General features: G+C 46.3%; 1 protein-coding gene across 6 annotated transcripts in view; it reads right to left on the reverse strand.

The window, feature by feature from the left end:
* ANKRD44 (ankyrin repeat domain 44) overlaps positions 1–25,191 on the reverse strand; it is a 229,537-nt gene that overhangs the window by 45,470 nt on the left and 158,876 nt on the right. For all 6 annotated transcript variants that reach the window (XM_059702637.1, XM_059702635.1, XM_059702634.1 and 3 more), the window contains exons 13-16: positions 24,134–24,202; positions 22,528–22,668; positions 21,116–21,196; positions 17,621–17,732 (exon numbers count right to left, since the gene is read on the reverse strand). In XM_059702637.1, coding sequence (XP_059558620.1) covers positions 17,621–17,732; positions 21,116–21,196; positions 22,528–22,668; positions 24,134–24,202 — 403 coding nt within the window. The remainder of the gene's footprint in view (positions 1–17,620; positions 17,733–21,115; positions 21,197–22,527; positions 22,669–24,133; positions 24,203–25,191) is intronic.

Below are 25,191 nucleotides of genomic sequence, written 5' to 3' on the forward strand. Positions count from 1 at the left end.
CGGGAAACCAATGGGGCCAGCCACCTTCACTTGCTGCACCAAAGAGCAGGGGCAGGGGCAGACTATTTCCCTTAGAGGACGTGCGTGTATCGTTTATTCTCTAATTTATTGTATGAATTAGTTAGGGATAGATCAGAGGCTGAAAGCACTCCTTTCAAGCTGAGTGGGGCTGCTGAAAGTTAGGTAAGCACGAACTGTTCACAAACGCTAGTGCCGAAAATAAAGGTAATTGTAACAGAAGTACGGTTTCTGATTTTTATTTTTTTTTAAGTCAAGGGATCAGTGATGAAAAGATTAAAATCGAGAACCCATTCTGCAAAGAACAACCTCAAAACTTGCCGGATAGTTCCGTTTTTGTTGACTCGCTTTCGCCTTTGGAATTTTACTGTTAACTAAGAAAAGTGGCAATAAACACAATTGCATCAGAAAATCTGGGGGAGGCTTCTGTACATGTTATCACAGTGGAAAGGTATATTTTTGTCAGGATGTCTCCTGAATAGCAAATTAGCCTGAAATTGCCTGCGTGGCTGACCAGCTCAGTAAGTGCTGAATTCCACACCACGCCCCCAGCTTCCGGCGCACAGCCCAGCTGTAAAGTCGGGTCCACAGTGAATGCTTTCATGAGGAGGGTGCTGGGCCCTCACTCACGAGGATCCCTTTTGAAGTAGATGCCTGAGGAGTGACATGACGCCGGTAAATGCCCAAGCATCTCACAGCACACAGAGATCTCACCTGGCTTCACGGCAGTAAAGTAAGCCATCAACCTGTCACTCGTTTAGACGCCTTCCGAGCTAGGCCATAAAAAAGGGCATGAAAGAAGTTTTATGTCTAAGAAAAAATAAAGTTAAATATAGCTTCATTGCAGCATGTTTTTGCTGAAACAGGTTTGAACAAAAAGTTTCCAAGTTAGTGCTCAGGGAGAGCACCGGACTCAAAAGACTAACTCAATGTTATTAAAATTAAATATTAATGGTGGATTTAATTAAAATGCCAAAACATTTATCCAAGGTTTTGATCATTTCCCAAATAGTTGCACAGCTGAAGTTGCAACTTGGACTTTTTTTCTGCTTTCCTTTTCTCCTCTGCGTTTCCACTCGGGCACCAGGAAGCCGGTCGGTGAGCCACACCGCCGGCCCTGTCACTTTCATACCCACCTCTTTGCCCTACTGAGCGACAAGCCCTCTTCCTTTCACCCTTTCTTTAAAAAAAAATTTTTTTTAAAAAATTCTTTTAAAAAAGAAGGAGAGAGAGAAACATCAATGATGAGAATCACTGATTGGCTGCCTCCTGCACGCCCCCCACTAGGGATCATGCCCACTACCCGGGCATGTGCCCTGACCAGGAATTGAACCCTGACCTCCTGGTTCATAGGTCAACACTCAACCACTGAGCCCCCCAGCCAGGCCCTTGTACCCTTTCTACATGCTGGTGATTCTATCCTCATTACACCTTCCTTCCTGGGTTGCAGGAAAGCAGTGGGACAGCCGTGCTTTCTCTGCTACAACAATGAGGTCAGGTCCTGCCGTCTAAGTCCTCCTCCGTAATTCCGCGCTCGTGGCCCCAGCATTGTGTTTCATTCCACCTCTGACCCTCGCCCTGGCCGGCAGCCTAAGAGCCCCATCACGGAGAGGAAGGGAGAGGAGGTGGGAGTTCAGGTGCTTGTTATGTCTCTGAGGCCTAAAGACAGCTCGCTCTTCCCACACCACCGGTCACTCTGAGGGGCTTAACTTTCCTTTCCAATGACCTTGACTTTTAAAATATAACCTCTCAATAAGATGCATTCAGGAATGCATGCTTTATTTAACATACTGCCTGACTAAGACTGTATCTGGCCCAGAGAAGTTGTTCAATAAATTTGCTTTCATCAGCAATTTTTTAAAAATATATTTTTATTGATTTCAGAGAGGAAGGGAGAGGGAGAGAAACATCAATGATGAGAATCATTGATCGGCTACCTCCTGCACGTCCCCTACTGGGGATTGAGCCCACAACCCAGGCATGTGCCCTGGACCAGAATCGAACCCGGGACCCCTTAGTCCACAGGCCGACCCTCTATCCACTGAGCCAAACCAGCTAGGGCAAAGCAGCAATTTTTTTAAAAAGATGAAACAATTGTAAAGTACTCTTTAAAGACAAAAGGGAAGAAAATAACATGGACTCTAATCCATAATGGGGACAGCCAGAGACAACTAGTTAATATTTTAGTATGTGCCCTTCTAGGCAAATAGTGCATAGACACACATAAATCATGATGTATATGCTTTACATGTAGTGAATATTTTTGCAGACACTGAATATTCTTTGCAATATCACTTTAATGGCCACACAGCATTCCAACGAATCAGTGCAATAATGTCTCAAGAATTTAACTTGCTCCCCCATCTTTGAACTTTCAGGTTATCCCCTTGTAGGTGTTATGATTATTGATATTAACAGCTATGAACGCTTGTGTGGCTGAATCTTTATGAATATTCATGTTGATATCCTGATGATAAATTGCAAAAAAAGTTAGACTATTAAGGCTTTTGATTTAAAATTGGCAACATCTTTTTGGTAATTTAAATAATGTGGGGGGTCACTTGAGGTATAGTGCTTGAAGATACACTTTGCTGGGTCAGTTTATCATGTCAGTTTCACACACACACACACACACACACACACACACACACACACACACACACACTCTGCTCCGATTTTATATTTGCAAGGTTCCTCAGCGCAGTTACTCTCCCAGGAGCTGGTTACTGACCCTCACAGGGAGCAGAGGGCTTGTCCCTCCTTCACTAAAAGTGGCTCCCTGGCTACTTCCGGCGCGCGCGCCTCGCAAGTCTGTTCCTAGCAAGAAGCGTGTTTTCTAAAACAGACCGCGTACTGTTACAGCTTTTCGAAGCTTTACTGTGCTCAGCCTTCATCCGTGAAATAAAATACAAATTGAGTCAAGTTTCCACTAAAACAACACACACCAAAAAACCTGGTCTTTTCCACTGGTTTAATAAAAACGAATTTCAACTTGCAAGAAAGATGTTAATGAAAAGTTAGCCTTTCTTTAAAAAAAAAAGTATTTGTGGCTATCTATAAATAACTGTCTCTAGGAGACGACTAAAATGTTCTTTAAACATTTATCTCCAGTTGGTAACGACAGCGTCTAAGTGGCGATTTTAAGACGATAACCAAAATGCACTCCTCTGCAAAGGTGAGCGAACATCAAATACTACGGCATCTGTCTACTCAGATTTTAAAACTCAGCCTAACTGGTCTTGGAAAATACACACATTGGGCTCAGAGTAATCACGTGAGTCACTCCATGGTTTGTTCATTTAACACTAATCACTCCAAGTCAGAGGAGAAAGGGTTTCTCCTCTCAGAAGACCAGTGCCACATGCTTGCAGCAATGAGAGCTCAGCCTGCTGCATAGGCCTTAGCGGGGAAGGGCCTGTTCCGACAGGGACCATTACAGGAGGCGAGAGGCAAGAATTTGGAGCGACCTCAGTGAATTAAAAAAATAATATTTTGTTTTTCAATTACGGTTGACATTTAAGAAGTGAATTTTGTGAATGAGTATAACATATGCCCTCTGGAACTGAAGATATCTGATTCATAGAGAGAGAATAAAACCCCACAAAAGAACCCCACCATCACAATTTCTTTGTTGAAATAGCTTTTGCCAGTCCTTTAAGAACGTAAATCTTAACCCTTACTTTTAGCTATTTGAATATTTTTTCTAGATTTCCTGAAAATCTTGAAATCATTTATTTATTATTTGTATGGTGCTTTTCTAAGTAGGCCAATTTTCATGTATCTAATCATTAAAGATTTGTCATCTTCTAATAATTTACGTGCAAAGTATTTTTCCATACCTTTTACAAGTTCGTGGTACCTCGCTGTGGGGGGTGGCTGGGATTTCTCAATATGTGGGTGGTAGCAAGGCATTCTTGTTTTATCCCCCATAACATCCACACCACCAGACTCACATATTCAAGTTCTATGCCATTAAGGGAACATTAGGTCACTTATTTAACTTTCATATTCTTATATCAAATACGCCTTATATTTTTCATGCCTTGTATATGCGTTAGGATAACCCCATGCCTTTCTGATTTCTTACCTTAAGAATTTGGCCTTAGCAGTGATTTTAATCAAAGAAAGAAAGAAGGTTCCTCTGGTCCTTCTACTTTACCATGTACTGTTCTCCCTCCTGAACTAGTCCAGTGGCCTCTGAATCTTGGCCAGGGGACTCCTTGAGCACCAACGACCAAGCATTCTCCTCCTTCACTCCAAGTTTGCAATATCCTTTCTTGCAATTAAACCTTTCTCTCAAAATAATGATAGTTACTTTGGGTCAATTAAATTTGAACCTCCTGTTGGCAGCCAGCAGGTTATTTTTTGACGGTTCTTGCATAGGGAAAGTTGTATAAATAAACCCTGGTGGTGCCTTGCTGTGCGTGGCTTTAGGAGAACACAGCACTCTCAGTAGAACTGGGCGGGGGGGGGGGGGGGGAGGTTGGGGGGGGGGTGACTAACTCTGTGTGTGAAATGACTCGGGAGCCTCCTTTTTCTTATCTTTAAAGTGCTGATGACTCACAAACAGTAAGACCCAACTTTTTCAGAAACTAGAAGATTCTACCAAATCCAGCTACTGGGGGGAACCAGCTTGGTTAAATCAGAACAAGCGTTCCCTCAACTGCTCTCCCTGTGCCTTCGGAATGACTTAATAGCAACTCTGTAGACGCGATGAATAAACAGCACTGGCTTGGAGTCCTAGTTCCATCCCACCAATAAATAAAGGTTCACTGTATGGATACTGTCACACTGAGATGGGAGGCCAAAACTTCTCAACAAGGGCGATTCTAATCTCCAGGGGGACATCTGGCAACGTCTGGAGAGATACTTGATTGTCAACATTTGGGTGTGGGGGTGGGGGTGGGGGTGGGGGAGGTTGGTAGCTACTGGTGCCTGGTGGATAGAGACCAGCGATGCTACTAAGCATCGTACAATGCACCAACAGCCCCCCCTCCCCCCCCAACGAAGAATTATCTTGTTCAAAATGTCAGTAGTGCCAATGTTGAAACGTCCTGCTTTAAGGAAACGAAATAGAAGTAAAGAGGAGTGTTTCCTTTGAACCCAGGCAGTATGGACCTCTGACGTAGCCTTTCGTGAGAGTCAGACAAGCTACCAGGGAGAAGAAGCCGTATGACAGCAATGTCCCAACATATTCTCATAAAGGAGTTTAGTCAACATGGTTCCTTGGAATAGAGACCACATTCCAGAGAAGCGTGCAATCGCCAGCTCGACGGTACTCGCAGCGAGTGAGAAGCCCATCCTTCACCTGTAATTTGACTGCACAGAAAATGTGTGAGTTGAACAAAACAGAAAAAGGATGTTAACGAACCCATCTAAATGACGGAAGGTATAGGCATTTTTGATCCATTTTAAATCTTTTCTGGTTTGGGGAAGGGTTGGGCTTGGGGGATGGGCTTGTGACACATGAGAAAACCTCCAGCCATTTTCAGATTTTAATCCTCTTGCCCACCTCTCAGAGGCAGGCTGCTTGGCAGAGGCTCTGAGGAGAGAGCCTTATCGGGCCTCAGCATCTAATTACTTATCTGAGAGGAAATTAGGCAGGATTCCAAACCTACAGAAGACGCATGTCCTGCCGGGAGTTATTAATTATACGCAGACTTAAGAAGCAGGCATTTGTTTTGGAAATCATGCCAGGGTGTGCACAGCCCTGCCAAATAGCACAGGAAGTGAAGACTGGGGAGAAGGTGAGCTGCTCAGCTCGGCTGGCGGGGGGGGATTAAGACCAGATGGCCCCCATTTGTCTCCTTGGCCAAATTCTACATCAGATAGTCTTAGTGCTGGGGTCTAAATGAAACTGATGCCTGACTGCCCTACTCCTGAAGAAGAATCCAAATTAATTCCTTTTAAAAAATGATTTCCTATTTTGTTATTATTGCTCAGAAGACCTTGAGGTAGTTAAACACCTACTCTGACAAAAACACACAGCCATGCATGTATCTGCAGACATTGGGGGAAAGACCATAAGGAAATAGATCAAAATTTAAACAGGCGTGATCTGTGGATGGTGAGGTTATCGGCAATTCAATTTTCTTTGAATATTTCCATGATTTTCCAAACTTTCTACAGCACATATTATTTTTACAATCAGAAAGGGCCTGAAATAGGGTCCTTATTCCCCTTCTGTCTATTTCATTCCCTAATTATAATCCAGTTCTACCTATACTGCTATCCTTTAAATATTGACATTGAGTACTTATGCTGGAAATGTGTAAATAATCACTCAGAGATGCTAATCAGACCAAAATCTCACCCAGTATGACCTACTTATAGAGCTGGCTGTATAATATATCACTAATGGGTAACATGTCAGCATGTTACTCAATAACTAGTTTATCAAAAGACTCCTCAAATTCTGTTTTCCATAGTAAACGTATCCTTATATCCTGGCAATGTACAAGACGAAAAGAAATAATAAATAGCCCGGCTGGCATGGCTCAGTTATTGAGCATTGACCTATGAACCAGGAGGTCATGCTTCAATTCCTGGTCAAGGCACATGCCCTGGGTATGGGCTCGATCCCCAGTGTGGGGTGTGCAGGAGGCAGCTAATCAATTATCCTCTTTCATCACTGATGTGTCTATCTCTCCCTCCCTCTACCTTCCTCTCAAATCAATAAAAATATATTTAAAAAAAGAAGAATTAAAAAAAGAAATAGTAAATAATTTTAATGAAATTTAAAGAAGTCTAGATTTTATGTCAATTGGCTTAATTTTTCACCTTCAAGGGCTTTATTAGTTCATTAATAAAATAGTGTCTACAAAGGCTTTGATTATTAGAGTCTTTCTATAACTCTGGGGCCTAATCACCACTATCAGTTGGCATCTAAGACAGAAAGGCAGCAGGTCTCCCAGGCTTCACATTCAAAATGTATTCCATCCCCTTCCCATTACCCACACATCCATCAACAGAAGTCCTCCTCGGAGAGCTACTTCAGTAGAGGTTCTTGCACTACAAAACCCTCGATTGCATTAAGTGGCAGGCACGTTAAAATGGTGACAGGTAGTCAACCCTGTAAAATATTCAGGGTCACAGGTGTTACACTGGATCAATTCTTCTTGCTGAGCATATCTTCTTTGTGTATTACCAGAAAAAAAAGAAAAAAGACACAATAATACTGGTCTCATGTTTCCATGGTGACTTCTGAGAGCAATTCTTAAGTTTAACAGTTACCTCTTTTAATCAGCTATCATTTTCATCGAAATGATATTCCCAAATTACCCTGAGTTTTATTATCATCATGTTAATTTACTCTTTGCCTCAGAACAAGGAAAGTCTATCTGCCTAGGGCCAGAGATGTCTTATTTAGGTCTAGGCTGAGAGCAATTTAGAAGCCGAGGGACGTGGCAATATGATTTTTAAAATGCACAAAAAGAGAACAAAGGAGATAATAGGTTTGAATACAAAAATAATGATGCAACAGAGGAGTATCCTGCTTCGGGAAGGCATTCTGCTTACCTGCTCTTCGTCCCCACAAAATGCATGCAAACCAACATAGGTCTCGCCAGACACCATTTTTAATGTTAAATTAGAGTATAAATTCCTGCTCTAAGTATCAATAGCATGTTAGTGATTCTAGCCACACAAGAAAATATACAGCTTTAACATTTTTTTCTACCGGTTCGATTACAGCGAGTCTTGTGGCGTTCTGAAACACGAGCTAAGTAAGCACCGTCCGCTATTTTTGGCTGATGAACATTAAAAGAATCAGCACAGATTCAAGAAGTGGGTAAAGAAAGCTGTTACTAGTTTAAGCAAATTTAAAGCAGATGGGCAAGACTGACACGCATGTGTTCCGACATGGGCCTGCCTCGCGTTTCATCTTTGATGAATGGCTGATCCCAGATGGCGATGGGATTCGGGAGCACGGGCTGAGAGACGCATCCACTTTCCTTGACCCCAATGTACTGTGTCAGTTACAGAGAAAGAGAGCGTCATGAAGACAGCTTCTCCGCTCTACCGAAAACGAGATGTTGGTCAATTTATCAAATCAAGTCCACACATCCACGTGCATGCTCCCTCATTCCATCCATCTCAGGTCCGGTCTACTGTTCCACGATGTTGGGTGATGAAAACAGGACTCCAAAGAGACAAACGGTAAACGCATCACGCTGACGAGTGCCAGGAAATCTCATTAACCACAGAGCCCAGAATGAGACGTTCTGTCCCCTTAGCTCTCTCAGCACGGCACCTGTACCTCTCTTCTGGGGCATCCTATTTTATCTTGGATGATGAAGGGTATGAATAAGAGAAATCCAGAACCCTAACAGGGCAACTGTGGTCCTTTATTATAGTTATTTGTTTACACGCTGATTCCCATCACTGGACAGCAAGCTCCCTGATACGGGAACTTCTCCATCTTTTCAGACCTGGCATAGAGCACCGTGCCCAGGACATAAGGGATATTGGTTAAGATACATGAAATACAGTCATAACAATAGCTTCTACTTGTACCTATCCTAGGCCAGCCCCATGCCGCACACTTTCCTTACATCGCCCCATTATCCCTCAGAACAAGCCGATCCCTACCTGACAGATTAGGGAAGATATGGAGGCTTACAGAAGTGAAGGAAACGCTGTGAAAACCTTGCAGGTAGGTGGTGGCAGTGCTGGCATCTCAATCCAGCCTGACGATCCCGGTTCTTCAACTCCCAACCACACCACATGGTATGGACACCAAGGATGGTCAGTGGCACAGTGGGAGGAGGTGAGCGCAGACTCCACACACTGGGCACAGCCTGGCAGCCTCTGCACTGCCACTGGGGGGCAGCAAGGAGGGCAGCATCTCCACTAGACACTTGTGACCTAACAGATTTGTGGTTGTTAATAACCGGAGATACCACCACAGCAAGTGAGAACAGGGGAGGAAAATAGTGAGTGTCCTCTGTAGCCGAGAGAACTGCATACAGTGCATGGGAAACACGACAGACCCCTTCAGAAGAAATTAAAGCCAAAGTTTTGGCAGAATAGGCGGGGACAGGGCCAGAGAAATAATTTGGGGATAGTTATTATACTATTATTATCCTACAGAGAACTAGAAAATATGAATGACATTTTGAGCCAATAGATGATATAGATATAGATGTATAGATATATGATATAGATATGGATAGATAGCCAATATAGATAGATATAGCCACACGTTGCCCTATAATTTACTCTGTGTCCAGCAAGTAGCCACCCTAGAGGTAGCTGATGTAAGAGAAGTCACATAGAAGTTGTCCCAGTAGACAACCAGCTTGGTGTCCATGGGGTCCAGGAGAAACAGTCTGTCTCAGGGAGAGAACGCCTGGGCAGGTCGCCAAGGGTATTCTGACTGCAAAGCACAAGGCCTTCGTAGGAGAGGAAACCTTAGGTCACTAGAGCGTGAGCTCATTGACGTTTACTCAATTCCTTTGATTTTAATTCTTCACTCAGGAAGCAAACTTCTGATCTTCATTCAGTTTATAAAATTGAGTCTCCTGTTTGGAAGGGAACGTAGCTGTGGCAAATGACATCAATCCCTGGCCCTCCTAGTAGTTGGACTTTTCACTGTAACTTCACAAAGGATGTTCCTGCTCATACAACTCACCTGCCTGATAAGGACTAATACAGTGTATGAGCCTGCAAGAGCTCCCACGCTGACCCTGATCGCCAGCCTCACCAACTGCCAAGACCAGTCCGTACACAGGAAATATTAAGTATCATCTTTGTTGTAATATTCCTCTCACTTTTAAAAATATATTTTGAGAGAACGACACCAAAAACATAGGCGTGTCTGAAATGATTGCTTTGGGTTATTTCTACTACAGTTTGTCTCTTTTCAGCATGAGGAATTTGAGACCCAAAGAAGGTTGCTACAAACTGAAAAATCTTTATGTAATTAAAAAAGTAAGTGTATGTGTGTGTGAAATAAAACATGTGTTTGGGAAACTATCAATTCTTCCTAGGGGAAAAATGCTATGAAGTTGTCACCCTACATTAAATTGCTTCCCAGTGACCAAGTATATTTTATTGTCTAATATTAACAAAATTTCCTTTCCAAGTGCTGAGTGGCCCACAGCATTTAAAGGCAGTGATGTTACCACTCAGGTGATAGGGACTGCTCATACAGGAAAAATCGATCTCAGTTATTGCGGAGGGATTTGGTTTTTCCAAACACCCCCGTCAGCGGTTACAGATGGCCGAGCCTCTTCCCGCTCCTTGGGGATCTTAGAAAGGCTCTTTGTTCTTTGAATCAGACAGAACCCCACGACCCGAAGGCACAGGTGTGTATGTGAGCTCTTATTCCGACTACAAAAGCTTGGGCCTCTACACTTTCCGTTACCGAATGCGGATCAAGAAGGGAAGTGGTCAGGATGGGGACCCGGTCCTGACCTCACCAGCGATGTGTCCGTGGCAGCTGCCAAAGATAAGTATCTTTGGAGGAACAATCCTGCTGGGAAGGCACTCCTCCACCCAACACCCCCCTCCCCACCCTCTCTGGCTGGAAGTGGTCCTCCCTGGCAGCTGTTACCATCAGGCAGCTGCTAACAAAGATACTGAGCAGAGATTCCAGAGGGAAGGTGGGTTCAAGAGCGCTTTGATAAAGCATGTGCCAAAGCCCAGGCTCCGTGCCCCTGAGTGCAAGCCGGGGGTGTACTCGAGAGCGGTACTGGGGTCCTTTTCCCCGTCGCTGGGTGGCTGATGCTATGAGGTGGGTCCACTCTCCTGACGGAAAAAGACAAGGCAGACTGCTAGTCGAGACGAGGCTCGCCAAAGAGATGGATGACACAGACATACTGTCACTGGCATTGTCCAAGGCTCTCCTGCTTCCCTTAACTGAAGCCTAAACACTGCCTGTCTTGCCCGGCCGGTGTGGCTCAGGGGTTGCGCATTGACCTGTGAACCAGGAGGTCATGGTTCGATTCCTGGTCAGGGCACATGCCTGGATTGCGGGCTCCATTCCTCAATTGGGGGGGAGGGGGCGTACAGGAGGCAGCCGATCAACGATTCCCTCTCATCCTTGATGTTTCTCTCTCTCCCTCTCCCTTCCTCTCTGAAATCAATGTTAAAAATATTTTAATAAAGTACTGCTCGTCTCAGTGGTGCCTCAGTTGGCTGTCACAGTCTTGGCTGATGTGGAATTCAGAGGTTCTGGGATTGATTTGTCCCTCAAAGTCTGGAGTTTGCCCGTCCTCCCGAGCACAGCGGTTCAAAGCTTGGACTGTGAAGTGAGTCAGACAAACACGGGTTTGAGTCCTGGTTCTGCATCACACCAGCTGCATGACCCAGGGCAAGTTACTCCATCTCTCGGTATTTAGAATACTCACACGTGAAGTCTGGGTAAAAGAGGAGTTATGTCCTAGTGTTGCTGGGAGAATTAAATGAGATGATGCCGGCATGGGGCCTAGCCCAACCTGCTTGCCATAAATGTTCATTGTTATGACTTTATTAAAAATAGGCATGGTTGTTAAACTTCTCCCCCGTGAGAAAAGGCCTGGAAAGAGAATTAGGGTTTTGTTTTGTTTAAGGAATTGATTCTTTTAAGAGATGAGGTCTGCCCTGCTCAGCCTGCCTAATGAGGCTGTAGCTGAGTGGAAGGGAGGGAGGAAGGGAGGGAGGGAGGGAGGGAGGAGAGGGAGGGAGGCAGAGTCACTTTTTTAGGCTAACTTTTAAACTACGTTTGTTTAAGAAACATTCCTCCTTTATCGCCGAGTCCCTAGAAGCTACGTATCAGGAGGAATAACGCCTCTTCTCTGACTGCCTCAGTGCCCACTATCCACTGAGAGACATGACAGAAAGGTGAGTGGACGTGAGTGTGTGGTTTTAATGTTGTGGATTTCTTCATACCAGTTTGAGACATCAGTATGGGTCTTTATATATTGAAAAAGGGAAAAATGGAGGGAAGATTGCAATAAAATGAGTTTGTGCTGGGAAGTAATCAAATTTAAAGAAAAAGCCAAGTCACAGAGTTTAAATTTTCATTTCCTCTCTCACCTGCGTCTTCTCTGAAATACCTTCCTGACAAGCAGGACCGTCACTGGAACAGGTGCATCTATAAAACAGCACTTAAGTTGTATCACTAAGTCCAATGTAATCACTCCCAAGTGTATTTCACTTGTTCAACAATGTTTGACTTTATGGGCTTGGCATCACTAGAACCGTCTGTCTGATAAAGCTGATCCTTAAATTCATGTACATTTAGAGGATAATAGTTCATTTTCCTTTGGAACTTGGCATCAATCTTTCCTAAAACTGAGACTCTTAAGTGTGCGACTTGGTTTTGAACTAGCAAGTCATGGGGTGAGCCAGAACTTTACTCTCCTTTTCCCTATAGCAGGTCCGATCGCCTTCACCAGGCTACTTCTTCTGTGCCTGTTGCCCATGAGATTTCATGTTTCAACTGAACTAACTAGAAGCAAACGCAAGCCCAGCATTGTTGAGGTTCCCACTGCTCACTGGCGGTCTGCCTGCTGGGAGGTCACAGACACCCCAACCCCTTCTCTTAGCCGTACCTCCGGGGACAGGAGAGAGCCAGCAAACACTTGTTTGGGGCTGGGATTCAGGTTTGCTGATGTTTCACCTTCTTGTCTGCAGATGACTACTTAGTAGCTCTTCTTCTTTAAACTCTTCGATTCTCTGCGTTCTTCGCCTCGAAACGCTTAAGCAGACATTGCTAATATAAGCACCTCTGCTACAGAGCCAGGCGGTGAAGGTTTCTTAAAGGCCTCTGATAAACACAGGGACCACCCGAAACACACAGTGGTTTACTTGGGAGTAGCATAATTTCAGTGTTCAGTGGCCCAAAATATAGTGGCCTTCAGTCTATCTTCAGAGAATCTCAGAAACTCCTAGAATACACATGCAGGGGCGTCTGTCACCCCCACACACTCTCGCAGTTGAAATTCAAGTTGGCTCGGAACAGGGGAGAAGGCCGGGGGGGGGGGGGGAGCAGCCAAATTCCCAGAGACTTGGCATGGCAACGTCTTGGGCTGAATTGGTTCAGAAGCTTCGAGTTTTCAAACAATCCCTCTAAGTTTCTGTAGGCGATTTATGTCATTATATTGGCCCATACATTTTTCCATCTCAGTATAACAAACCACAAAAATCTTGCTGTCACAGACAACTCTTTAGTATTGTTAAGGAAATTCAGTATGCCCATATAAACACACAGACTCCAAGTAGAGGCATGATTCTCCAATCGTTCTCTTCCGAATCAGTAAGAGTGAAGACCTGAGGGGAGGGGAGGAGAGGGGAGGGGCTGGGAGGAGGGGGGAAAGAGGAAAAATGGGACTCATCTGTAATACTATCACTAATAAAAAATATATTTTTTAGAAAGAGAGTGCATTCCAGACCAAGGAGAAGGGAGGCACCAAGCTCTTCTTTAACCCCCTTCTTCCCCTGAAACGTAAGTTTTATTCAGACAAGCTGCTGTGGTAGCCAGGCTCCTCCTTGCTGCCTTGATATTTTGAGCTCAATCGCATGTAACTGATCACAGCCCTTGGCATGCGTCTGGGGGCAGATTTTTGCTTGCACCTCTTTGGCCAAGTCCAGCCGAGAACGCTGCCTGAGTAGGCTGACTTGGCAGAACTCTGAACCTGAGCTCCTCTGTTGAGGCCAAAGGGTTCGTACTCCTTTCTAGAAGGTTTGTGCTTATGGAACAAATTCGACATATGTTTATATTAGGAAAATAGAGTGAAAAGAACAAAAAATCATTTCTGCTCCTTTTCGATGATAGCAAAATAGACTGAACACGAAGTAGGGTTTACAAATGCTCAGCCTCGGATCACAGACGGGACGAACACACCGAGTGAAATGTCAGAGTCAAATAACATGTGCATCAAAGTTAATGGCCCGCATTTAATGATGTGCGTGATCACAGGAATTGCTCCGCGAAGTGGGAAGAGCGGCAGAAGACACACTGTACCAACCTCGCGAATCAGCTGCTCTGATGGCCAGCACCCTGTTCGGTCCTATCCACCGCCTGCAGCACAGAGGCCTGGCCTGGCCGGACACGCCCAGAGGCCACAACATTCATTCCTCCTCTGTGTCCTTTCCGGAGGCCAGAACCATGGGCGAGGGAACACGACATACAGAAAGTCTCCCGGCATAATGCCTGCTCAGAGGCTCAAACATGCCTTTCACTGGCATTATTCTGGCACCCAGCGCAGAGTCAGAACCAAACTGTTAGACGTATGAGCCCTGGGAGGGCTGGGGTGTTTGTGTGCTGAGATGAGGGAGAAGGCCGGCATGGCAGCGATGAGTCTCAGAAACGCACCTTCTAGTGCACACGGGCCCATTGGTTTGCTTCCCTAATGTCTGGGACCCAAGGAAATGGGAGTTTTAAGGAATATCAGGGTATTGTGGTCTGAGGGAGAGAGAGAGAGAAAGAGAGAGACAGAGACAGAGAGAGAGAGAGAGAGGAACTAGAAAAGGTGCTCCTCAAAAAACCCACTGCTTGCTTCAAGAACAGCCTTCTTCTTCTCACTAGGGAAAAGAATCTATAGAAGGTAATGAATGCTAACTCAACTTGCTGTTAATCATTTCACAATATATGTAAGTCAAGTCGTTAGGCTATCTCTTAAATGGATACAGGGCTGTATATCAAGTATTCCTCAAGAAAACGGAAAAACAATTAAATGGCATAATGTATGCAAAATTCCTGGCATGTGATGAACACACAACAAATACCACTGGTGCTGGTCCTACCCTCCCCCAAATCCCCACCATGGATGGGCCAGGGGTGGGAGCAGACACCCACGGTGGTCGGTGGTCGGTGGTCGGGCTCTCCGAGGCCACTCCCAGGGGAGAGCCCAGGGCTGTTTTGTTTTGAACAGGAGGGTGCAGGGTGCAAGGTTGCTTACATCCTGCTCAGGATCCTTGCTTATTGGAACTGCCCAGGAGGAATTTTAGGGTGCATTTCACAGTGGAAATACACGGAACTTTCTGCATAACCATAATAATTCAGGACAAAGGGAGAGAATTTCTCTCCCATCCCTGTTATAAATGACCCGTTGGGGTTCTTTTCTGAAAGCAAACAACGGTGACATTTCTACCAATTTATGTTGCTAATCTGGTCCTTTTCAGCTGACAGTGCAAATTGAGATCAATTACTACCCCACCTCTCACCCCCACCCTCGTCCCCCTGACACCTGATGTTTGAATGTCTTGTAATGGCCAGGAATTGTCATCTCTTTGTGAATCACACAGAGCAAGTGCCATCGAATCAGAGGGGTACTTTCATGAGCAAACAGAACTTGTGAAGCCTCTGGTGGACAGAAACCCTGGTCACTGGCTAACAGACATAAGGGCCCTGAGCTGGTTTCCTGACAGATAAAAATAATGTGCAATCGATTATTTACATAGAGAGAAAGTGTTACAGGAGCATTCTTTAAAACAGCACAAGTTGCCCTGGCTGGTGTGGCTCAGTTGTTTGGGCATCCTTCCGCACGCCAAAAGGTCACTGGTTCAATTCCCGGTCAGGACACCTGCCCTGGCTGCACGCTCGATCCCTGATAGGGGGGTAATAGGGGAGGTGGTGCAGAAATACCACTCTCACATCTGTATTTCCCTTTCTCTCTCCCGCCTTCTCTCTCTAAAAATCAATAAACTATTCTTTAAAAAAAACAACAACACACCAGCACAAGTTATTAAGACTGCAACAACAAACTTCGTAATAAAAGTTTTGACGTCCGATTACGGCATGGTTTTCATCGGGAAAACCAATGGAAAGCAGCCACGGTCTGACTTGATCTCACAGGACACCTTTACTAGAACCACTCAGCGAGGCCACTCCTGAGTTCCAGATGGACAGAAACAGGGACCGCACATACATGATGACTGTTGTGTGAAGCCACTAACTTTGGGGTGATTTGTTATGCAGCCACCGGAACTGGAAGAACCAGAATGCAATCAAAACTAGAGGGGAAATGCCACCCCCAAGGTCAAACGGGGACATCTTTAGCATTCACAAGAACCACAGGAAAGAAGGCTCGGAAGTATTCCAGGATTAGGAAGGCAGGCACCATTCACCAGGAAATGCCACACCAAAAAGCCCACTAGAACAATCACCCTCTTCTTTCCAAACTGGGGGACCTTTGTGAACCTGCATAACTGTGTGTAATAGTAAGAACGACCCTATTGGAACCGCCTGAAACCAGCAGCAAAGCCGAAGGGAAAGGAACAAGCCGGGGCATCACTGAGTCACTTCCCCACGGGCGCGGGCACGGCTGCTCTCCCGCTTTCTGCCTCCTGCCTCTCTCAATCGCTGTGCAACTGTGCAAGGTTCCCCCGGACACTGGACACCTCTCAATGGCTCTGACAGTGGGACTTCTGCTTTTAAAGAAACATGGACAAGAGCTGGGAGTCCAGTCCCCAAAGGCGACACCTCTCATTAGACCAGAGGTGGGGAGGTTGGATGGCCCGTGTATCCTGGTGAAGCTGAATGAGGGGGATGCTCTGGAGATGGCCGGTGGTGGCCAGCAGAGAGAATCCAGCCACAAATCCACATCTCTTCTTCCTAGTCCACCCAGGGTTTTCTAAGCAGCCAATTTCACATACGAGAGACACGCTGAAGTCTGGCAACCCCAGGTATGCATTCCCACCTGGTCTCCGTGGGCTGGGGCTGACTCGCTGTTTCTCCCTTTAGACCAGCGGTTCTCAACCTGTGGGTCGCGACCCCTTTGGCGGTCGAACGACCCTTTCACAGGGGTCGCCTAAGACCATCCTGCATATCAGATATTTACATGATGATTCATAACAGTAGCAACATTACAGTTATGAAGTAGCAACGAAAATAATTTTATGGTTGGGTCACAACATGAGGAACTGTATTTGAAGGGCCAGAAGGTTGAGAACCACTGCTTTAGACAGAGCATGTGCTCTCTAGCTGCCACAATCCCCACCACTCCCTATTGCACACCTGGGCTTACTTCACTCCTTTACTTTACATTTCTGGTTCCTGTGAGCATGTGAGTTTGTGTCTCTTTTGACCTATACCAGCAGAGGCATTTCAGACTCCAAACCCCAAAGTGTTCTCTGATCACGACAGGTTTGAAATTTCTGGTGGTTTGGGAATTCCAGTACATTCTGATTTTTTGTACCCTTGCCAATATCTTTCCCTAGACTACACATTGGACTGTAACAAGCCCACATGCCTCATGATTATGTAAATTATCTTACAACAATTCTCCTGAATATGTGGGTGCTACGTGCGCCTCCAGAAACATATACTGAGCTTATCTGATACGTCCAAATGATCTTTAAAATACAAACTGTGTCCGTACACAGGTCTTACATTCTCGGCCCAAGTTAATGTAGAAAAGAGTTCATTGTCAGCCATTTCTAAGATTAGGATGGACAGAAAAGGAACAAAGAGATCTCACATGATCCAGTTAAACAACTGAATCACTTACCACAGAACATCTTCAAGGTGGTTTCTAGGAGGACTTACCTAGGTAGTCAGGCCCTTTGCTGAGGCATTAAGACCAGCACTGTCTGGTCTGGATGCATGTGTGTGTGTGTGTGTGTGTGTGTGTGTGTGTGTGTGTCAGAGAAAACAAGACAAGGCAAAGCGACTCACCAATTCCAGACACTGCCTGTGGCCGTAGGCAGCCGCGTAGTGGATGCTATTGTAACCTTCCTTGTCCCGGAGAGATGGGTTGGCGTCATTTTGAAGCAGAAACTCGAGGCATCTGAAAGTGTAGGGATGAGGTCATTTCAGAAAACATCTCTGGACCAAAAGAGATACTGAATGCAAACTTCTTCCTATTATGAATGCTCCACAGAGCACTTTGTGAGTTTAAGTATTTCTTTAAAAATCCTACAGCAAGGAGGGTTTGTGTCCTGGAAGAAGTGTGTGCGCGTGTTTCTGTGTGTGTGTATATGCCTTTATTTCAGCTTAAAACTGCCACTCTAGAATTCATGAAAGCCTTTAGCAACAAGACGGTCATTCAGTTCTTTTCCTTCTCATCCTAAGGTGGACACCCGCCCTGTCAGCACCACTGGCTAGGCAGGGTTAGAGCTCCATGTTCAAAAGGCAAAGTCTCAACTGGAATAAAGAAGTGTCCGGGCCCTTGCAACGGGGCCAGCCTCAGAGAGGGGGTTCTTCCCACCTTGCTATGGGAGACTCCAAGATCAAAAGGTTGGAAAAGGAAAGTTAAGATGTATAAGAACATGCCAACAACAAAACAAAACAAACAAACCAACAAAAACCTGGAAGAAGAGCCTAAACAATAAAAGGATTAAAGGAATGGGTAAACATTTAAAAGAACATAAGTCAGTCATCACAAATGAAGAAAAAGACTCGAATTGCACCACTAGGAAGAGAGACTAAAGCAAATAATAACTAATACATTTTAAAAGCCTTTGATGACAAAGTCGTCATTTTTCTGAAAAAGCCACAACCACAGGAATAGCTTAGACGCAGGCGTGCGGCTCCCTTTCCAGACGAGCCCCAAACTCCAGGACACGGGCCTCAAGGACCAAACCAGTTCCGTTCAGGGTTTATCGCAAATGGAACAATCCTGCTGGGGAAGATGGAGTAAGTCGGCCACACCACTTGCTCTGTGATTTCAATTTAATCTTCTTATTACTTTAACCCTCACCTGAGGACTGAGGGTATTTTTTCCATTGATTTCTAGAGAGAGTGGAAGGGAGTGGGGTGGGAGGGAGGGAGAGAGAAAGATTGATGTGACAGAGACACACTGACTGGTTGCCTCTCACACCCAACCCGACTGGGGTGGGGATTGGACCTGCAACTCAGGTACGTGCCCTTGACGGGAATCGAACCTGTGACCCTCTGGTGCGCAGGCTGACACTCAAACCACTGAGTGACGCCAGCCAGGGCTCAATTTTATTTTTGGGGCAGTGGGACCAACAACTCCTTCACAAAACCAAGCTGATTCAATTTCATATCAAATTAAAATTGTAAGATTCCAAAGCCTATACTTTAAATAAGAACTCCCAAAGGAAAATTTCTATAGTGCACAGAAGAGCTTTCAAGTGACATTTACCTATCTTTTTGGCAAATGCCACAAAGAGAAAAATAGATCACATACAGAGACTGTTTAAAATGATATTTTAATTTCTAGAAAAAATTGATGAGAGACATACATTTTTAAACCAAATACCTCCATGTCACATGATTTATCCATAAAAATACTCCATAATAATAAGTCAAGCTATTCTTGGGGCCCTGACGTCATACTGCCTCTGGTGACATGTACCTTATAAGGAAGTCCTCCCTTATTTGGGTAATAAAATGCCCATGGGCAGGACCGCAGGTGTGACTCACTGTAAACCGAACTTGGCTCTTCGTATAAAACATTCGATAGGAATGGCATTCTATGGATGCACAACCCCCAGCTGCTGAAAATCTGTTGACCAATTGAATATAAAATTTGGAAAACACTTGGAGTTGCTCCCAAAGAGTTATTCAATCCAGAATATACCTGACCTATACAACCAACAGTGCTACTGAAATAACAACAGTTGGACAGAATTTGAAAATTCTCCGTGTTGTTTTTTATGGGACAGTGATTAACTAGTTTTAACTGGAAACACTTATCTTTTCTCCTCCCAGGGCAGTTCTGGCACCTAAGCTGCAACATCAAGAGATGCACATTAGGCCAGGGGTGTATCTGGACCGGGGGGGGGGGGGGGGGCCGAGAGTAGCCTCTTTGCATAAAAGGGCTCTCGGGCAGCAGTTGGGCAGTGGGTGGCCACCTTCCCCGTCCCTGCCCCTCCCGCCCCTCCCTCTCCATCAGCTGTAAGCCGACTGCTCTGGCCTGGGCAAGCCTGCATTTCCTAGAGAAGGAGCATTTGCTGAGATGGCTTAAAATTCCAGTCTTTAATGTGATCATTTTTAAAATATATTTTTATTGATTTCAGAGAGGAAGGGAGAGAGAGATAGAAACACCAACAATGAGAGAGAATCATAGATTTGCTGCCTCCTGCATGTCCCCCACTGGGGATTGAGCCCGCAACCCGGCATGTGCCCTGACGAGGAATCGAACCGTGACCTCCTGGTTCATAGGTTAATGCTCAACCACTGAGCCACGCCGGCCGGGCTTTAATATGATTATTTAAATTGTGGAGAATTAGAGTAAAACCTGGCCAGTCTGCTTTACACTCAGCAGTGCTTCCCGTTGCCACCCAGTAACAAAGTTATGTCCCTGAACCTGCACCTGAGCCACCCTCTAACTACATCCCTCGACTTCCTGTAGACAACTTAACTCTAGGCCTGGGTCCTGACAGCGGAGCGGGGGGGGGGGGGGGGGGGACGGGGAGCCACCGGGCGGGAGGAAGGCCCTAGAGTGGAAAAGAGAGCAAGCAAGCCAAGGGCTGTGTGTGTGTGCAGACTTGGGGCACTACATCCACTGGGTCCCGAGACCAGAGTGTGGGCACTGTTCATTCGTTTGCTCACCTATTCAACAACTGCTTCCTGATCACCAGCTGTGTGCTGGTCACCGCGCTGGGCAGCACAAGCTTGTCACTGTGACCTGTTGTGCAGGAAGGGCTCCCAGGGACAAAGCATTAGGGCTCCCCAGGAATCAACAGCCCTGGGGAGACAGGCACCCCACCCCATCACAGGAATAGCCGGGCAGAGGCAGGGGGGAGGAGGGGCAGGAGCAGCAGCTGAGGGCAGGGGGCTGTGTGTGTGCTGATGTGAGTGTTGGGGATGAAGAGGAGAGTACAATGGGTGTATTTCCCACTGAAATCTCAACGCATTTATTTATAGAATCGGCTAAGCAGTTATCCGCGGGCCCTACAGGAGAGCCTACGGCCCTGGGAGGAATGTCAAGGTGTCGCCCGAGGCACCCGATACCTGGCAGAGTCAGAAGTGATATTTCAGACACATCTGGTTCCAAAAGTCGCTGACCAATCACAGCCATGGCTGTGCCCAAGCTCACCATTTTAGAAAGAGTGCCCTGGGTGAAAGCAGCCCGGCTGAAGGATTTATTAAAAGAACAGTTTCTTCTTCATTAAGGACAAGCCCACATCACCTCCTCAAGATCCCAAGTGAAAACCCCCAATAGCCAGGCTGGCCCCATGGCGACTCAGGGAAGTAACTTACAGGGCAGCCTCTTTCTCCTTCGCCTCGCGGGCACTTTCGAGTTCCTCTGAGTTTTCGTGGGCATTTCCTAAGGTGGTCTTACTTCTCGGCGTGAGGGAAAGAAAGAAAACTACAATTAGTGTTTTAATGGCCAACTTGCTAATGATTTTGGTGCTATTTAAAGCTCAATGATTTTCCTCCCAACCCAAAGAAATAAGTACTACAGAGTTTTCATTGAGGATCTACAGGGTGTCCCCCCAAAAAAGGTATACACACTTTAAGAGCTGATAATTCACTTAATTTTCACTCCTTTTCGGGTTTAACTGGTTTGAAATAATGGGTGGAGCCAGACTAAGCTATGAACAAAGAAAATTTATCCTCAAGTGCCAGTAGACTTATTTTTTAATGGAGAAACATAAAAGATAAAGTTTGCAGTACAAAACCAGCATCCGTGGATGAACTGAGGGCGCACAGATACGGGACAAAATGATCCTTGATGCCTGCGATCCCAGGGCCTCGCGTTATCAGCAGTGCCTGGGCCAGAACGGTCATCAGTTTGAACACAGGCGTTGACAGAAAAAAATTATTCACTTCCCTAGATTTTTTTAAATTTTGAAAAATGAACTGTATGTTAATACACACTGATTTTATAGTCACTCAGAGTGCAAATGCATTCTGGGGGGACACCCTGTGTGTTACGCATGCTTCTCTCCAACGCTCTCCAGCACTGACCCAGGCAGTCCCACAGCCCGAGGCAGCAGACAAGGCCCTAAAAGCTGTTCCCCCGGAGGAGGCCCTGGCCCTTAAGTCTGTGAGAGCGAGGTCAGACATCACGGGCACCTCTCTGTCTTTGCCCCCGAACCGGGTCACCTGATCCTGCTTCCCATTCCCAGCCACCCAGACTCCTACCACGGCCAGGGCAAGACTTCCTCCCCGCCAGCTCCTGGAAGGGCGTCCACACCCGCGTGGGACAGCAGTGCCTGCTTCACACATGACACTGCATCTGAGGCTACGGGGCTGACGCGTGGGTGGCTATTTTCCACACAGGACGCACATATCAGCACATGTAAGTTTTACCGCAGATGAAGCATTTGAGGGGTGGTAATGAAAACGGCAGCAGATGACAAAAATAAATGACAACAGATTTTTGAATGGGCTGACAACCTGGGCTTGACAGCTCCCCTTGGCATTCCACCCAAAACACAGAGACGTGATTGTGCGGTGACATGAAATCATCACACATCAAGAGAGCAGAATGGGGAGCGGCGGGGGGTGGAGGGTAGGGGGTGGTGGGGTGGGTACGAAGCGTCTCTAACTCCTTGATCTGGGTGAGCGAGATGCCGCACCCCAGCATCCGTGAGGCAGAATGAAGGAAACTAGCCAGCCGCCCCCACCCCTGGCCCCAGGGGACACAGGGACAAGGCTGCCCTTACTTTCTGTCCATGTCGGAAGCCGCGGCGTAGTGCAGAGCTGTCCGGCCCCAGTCATCGGTCTCGTTCACGTTGGCCCCCGTGGTCACTAAGACCTCGATGCAGTGGAAGTGGCAGTTCGCAGCTGCATAGTGCAAAGGGGTCCTGGAAGACAGGTGGCAAGGTGTGACCTCCCTCAGGCGGCACACAGGCCCATGAAGGCAGGGTTCCTACGGGTGTGGAGAGCTCTTCGTCCCCCAGAGCCCCGAGGCCAGGGGCGGTGCCTTCTGTGACGGTAATTGCAAGTGAGGCTACAGAAACAGTGGCTTCAGACAAGGCCGTCCACCCGCAGACCTGCCTTCCCACTCCCCGCGCCTCTCCTGGTGCAGGTCGATGTCGCTGCCCGGATGAAACACTGCAGTGCCATCCCTCTTAGCCTCCTATCTCGAATCCAACGTCCATTGACTTTCTAGTTGTTCCGGATGAAGAACTCGGCTCTCTAAGGTCCGATACCCACATCTGACAATCCCGTCCTAAAACTTCTGATCCTCCCCCCTGACAAGCCCCCGCATGAAGCTGAAGACCTCCCCAAGTTGGTCCTGACCTACCTTCATGGAGTGTCTCTCTCTCCCCTAGATGAGCCAAACGAAATGACCTGAGGTTGTCCCTGTCATGCTCACACTCCCCTCCACTGTGCCAAGTTCCTCTCGTCCCTGGAATGCAGCAGGGAGCAGCATTCCACCCATGAAAACCCCACTCCACCGGAAGTCCTCTCTCTTCTGTCTGAGATGGCTGAGCACCTGCCTGGCCTCTCTGGAACTCGCATCCTGTGCTGCCTTGATGTTAGCTGTTGGTGTCGTCTCACCTTCCCCACTGAACTATACGGCTAATAGGAAGAGCGATACATGTGGAATCCGGAGCCCCGGGTTCTGGTCTGGACAGATGTGCAGGCCAGCCCCAACCACATCCCCCCTCCAGGCCCGGGAGTCGTCCTTCTGGCTACAAGGACCTCAGGTCCACTCGAGCTCTGAAATCCTATGCACGTGCACAACTGGTTTAGTTTCTCTGGGCTCAGTTTTCTCATTAATTAAGAAGGATAATGAGCATCTCCATGTACCTCATGGAGTTACTATGAGAAGCCAAGCGAGTAACATTTAGAAAATACGGCCACTTGTAAAGCATACCACAGAGCAGGAATATAAGGTTTATATCACTTCTTATTTTTAGTCCTCAATTATTTTACAGTCCATCTGGTATTGCTAGTATCAGGGGATACTAGCCGAACAAATTGCTAGAAATGGAGTAACTTTTTTTGTCAAGTACCATTTATCAATTTTCAAGTCCAACTATTTTATATTTTGTAGGCAATTTATGGGCTCTTTGACCACTTGATTTACTCCTTTTTAGTCCAAAAAAGGGAAGTTATAAATATTTTACATGTTGGATTGCTTATGTTTTTGTTGCTTTGTTGGCGTTTCGCTACAAGAAGGACTTCCTTCCGAGGATGGACTCTTCCAACCATCCCATCATCACATGACAGCATCACATGACAGCATCACATGGCTTCCAGATGGACTGCTCCCTGCTGCTGTCATTTAGGCAACGGAAGCAGAGTTCCCTGTTTACATACCTCCCACACTTGTCCTTTTTGTGGAAATCCGCTCCACTGCTCTGCAAGAGTTTTATACATTCCACGTTACTGGAAAGACAGAAAACATCAATCAGGGGTGGCGGCGACCTGCGGAGCTCGCTGCAGGAAGACCTGTGTTCTGCAGAGTGCAGTGGCGGGAAACCACAGCTCCAGCTTTAGATTCTAGCAACAACCTGAACACATGGCAAAGCCATATTAAGGACCTACGGTTCCTACAATTATTTTTTCAAAGCTAAATGATCAATACGAGAAAGAGCTTGATGAAACATTTTCAATTCCATGACGATGGCATTTAATGGTTATTATGTGATTAAACCTGTCAGTGATGGTCTCGTCATGTACCCTAAAATGCTCTTTCAAAACCATCTAGAGTGTGGGAAACAGCCCTCTAAACCTAGGGTCATGTCACCTTTAAACAAGAGCCAGACTGGAGAGCATCACCTTTCATCATGGCAGAATGAACTCGCCATGACCACCATTTCTGACCCAGACCTTCCCTAATAGAAAATGAAACGGCTGCATTTCCCCGCCTTTGTGGTCTCGGGAAGTGAATGTGCAGAACCACGGCCGAGAATGATGTCGGGGAGCGCAGCGATCTTCCAACGCTCCTTTGTCATTCGCAGCAGCAATAAATCATGTTTAGTGGAGAGCGAAGGACCCACCGAAGTGAATTTTCCTATCGAATCATCCATCATTGTCCTAAACTTAGAATACTAAGAAGTGGCTGGGATTTACTGTTTTATTATCATTTAACTAAGAAAAATGATCTCGTTCATGATAAGCCTGAGGAGGGCTCTCCCCACCCCACAGCCACCCGTCATAGCCACCTTTCTCAGAGAACAGGCTGTTTCAGCCATAAAACATGAGAACTTTCGAGACCACTCTAGGCTGGGGTAGCCTGCCTGCTGATATAAGCACCTGTCCTTTCTGCATGAAGCCAGAGGCTCAGAGGCAGACAGATCCCAGGTGTGTGGCTCATGGAGCCCACGTGATCTGGGGGAATGAGGTGGGGAAAAGGAGGGTCTTCACACAGACAA

This window comes from Myotis daubentonii, chromosome 7, assembly GCF_963259705.1.
Source record: "Myotis daubentonii chromosome 7, mMyoDau2.1, whole genome shotgun sequence".
Taxonomy (NCBI): domain Eukaryota; kingdom Metazoa; phylum Chordata; class Mammalia; order Chiroptera; family Vespertilionidae; genus Myotis; species Myotis daubentonii.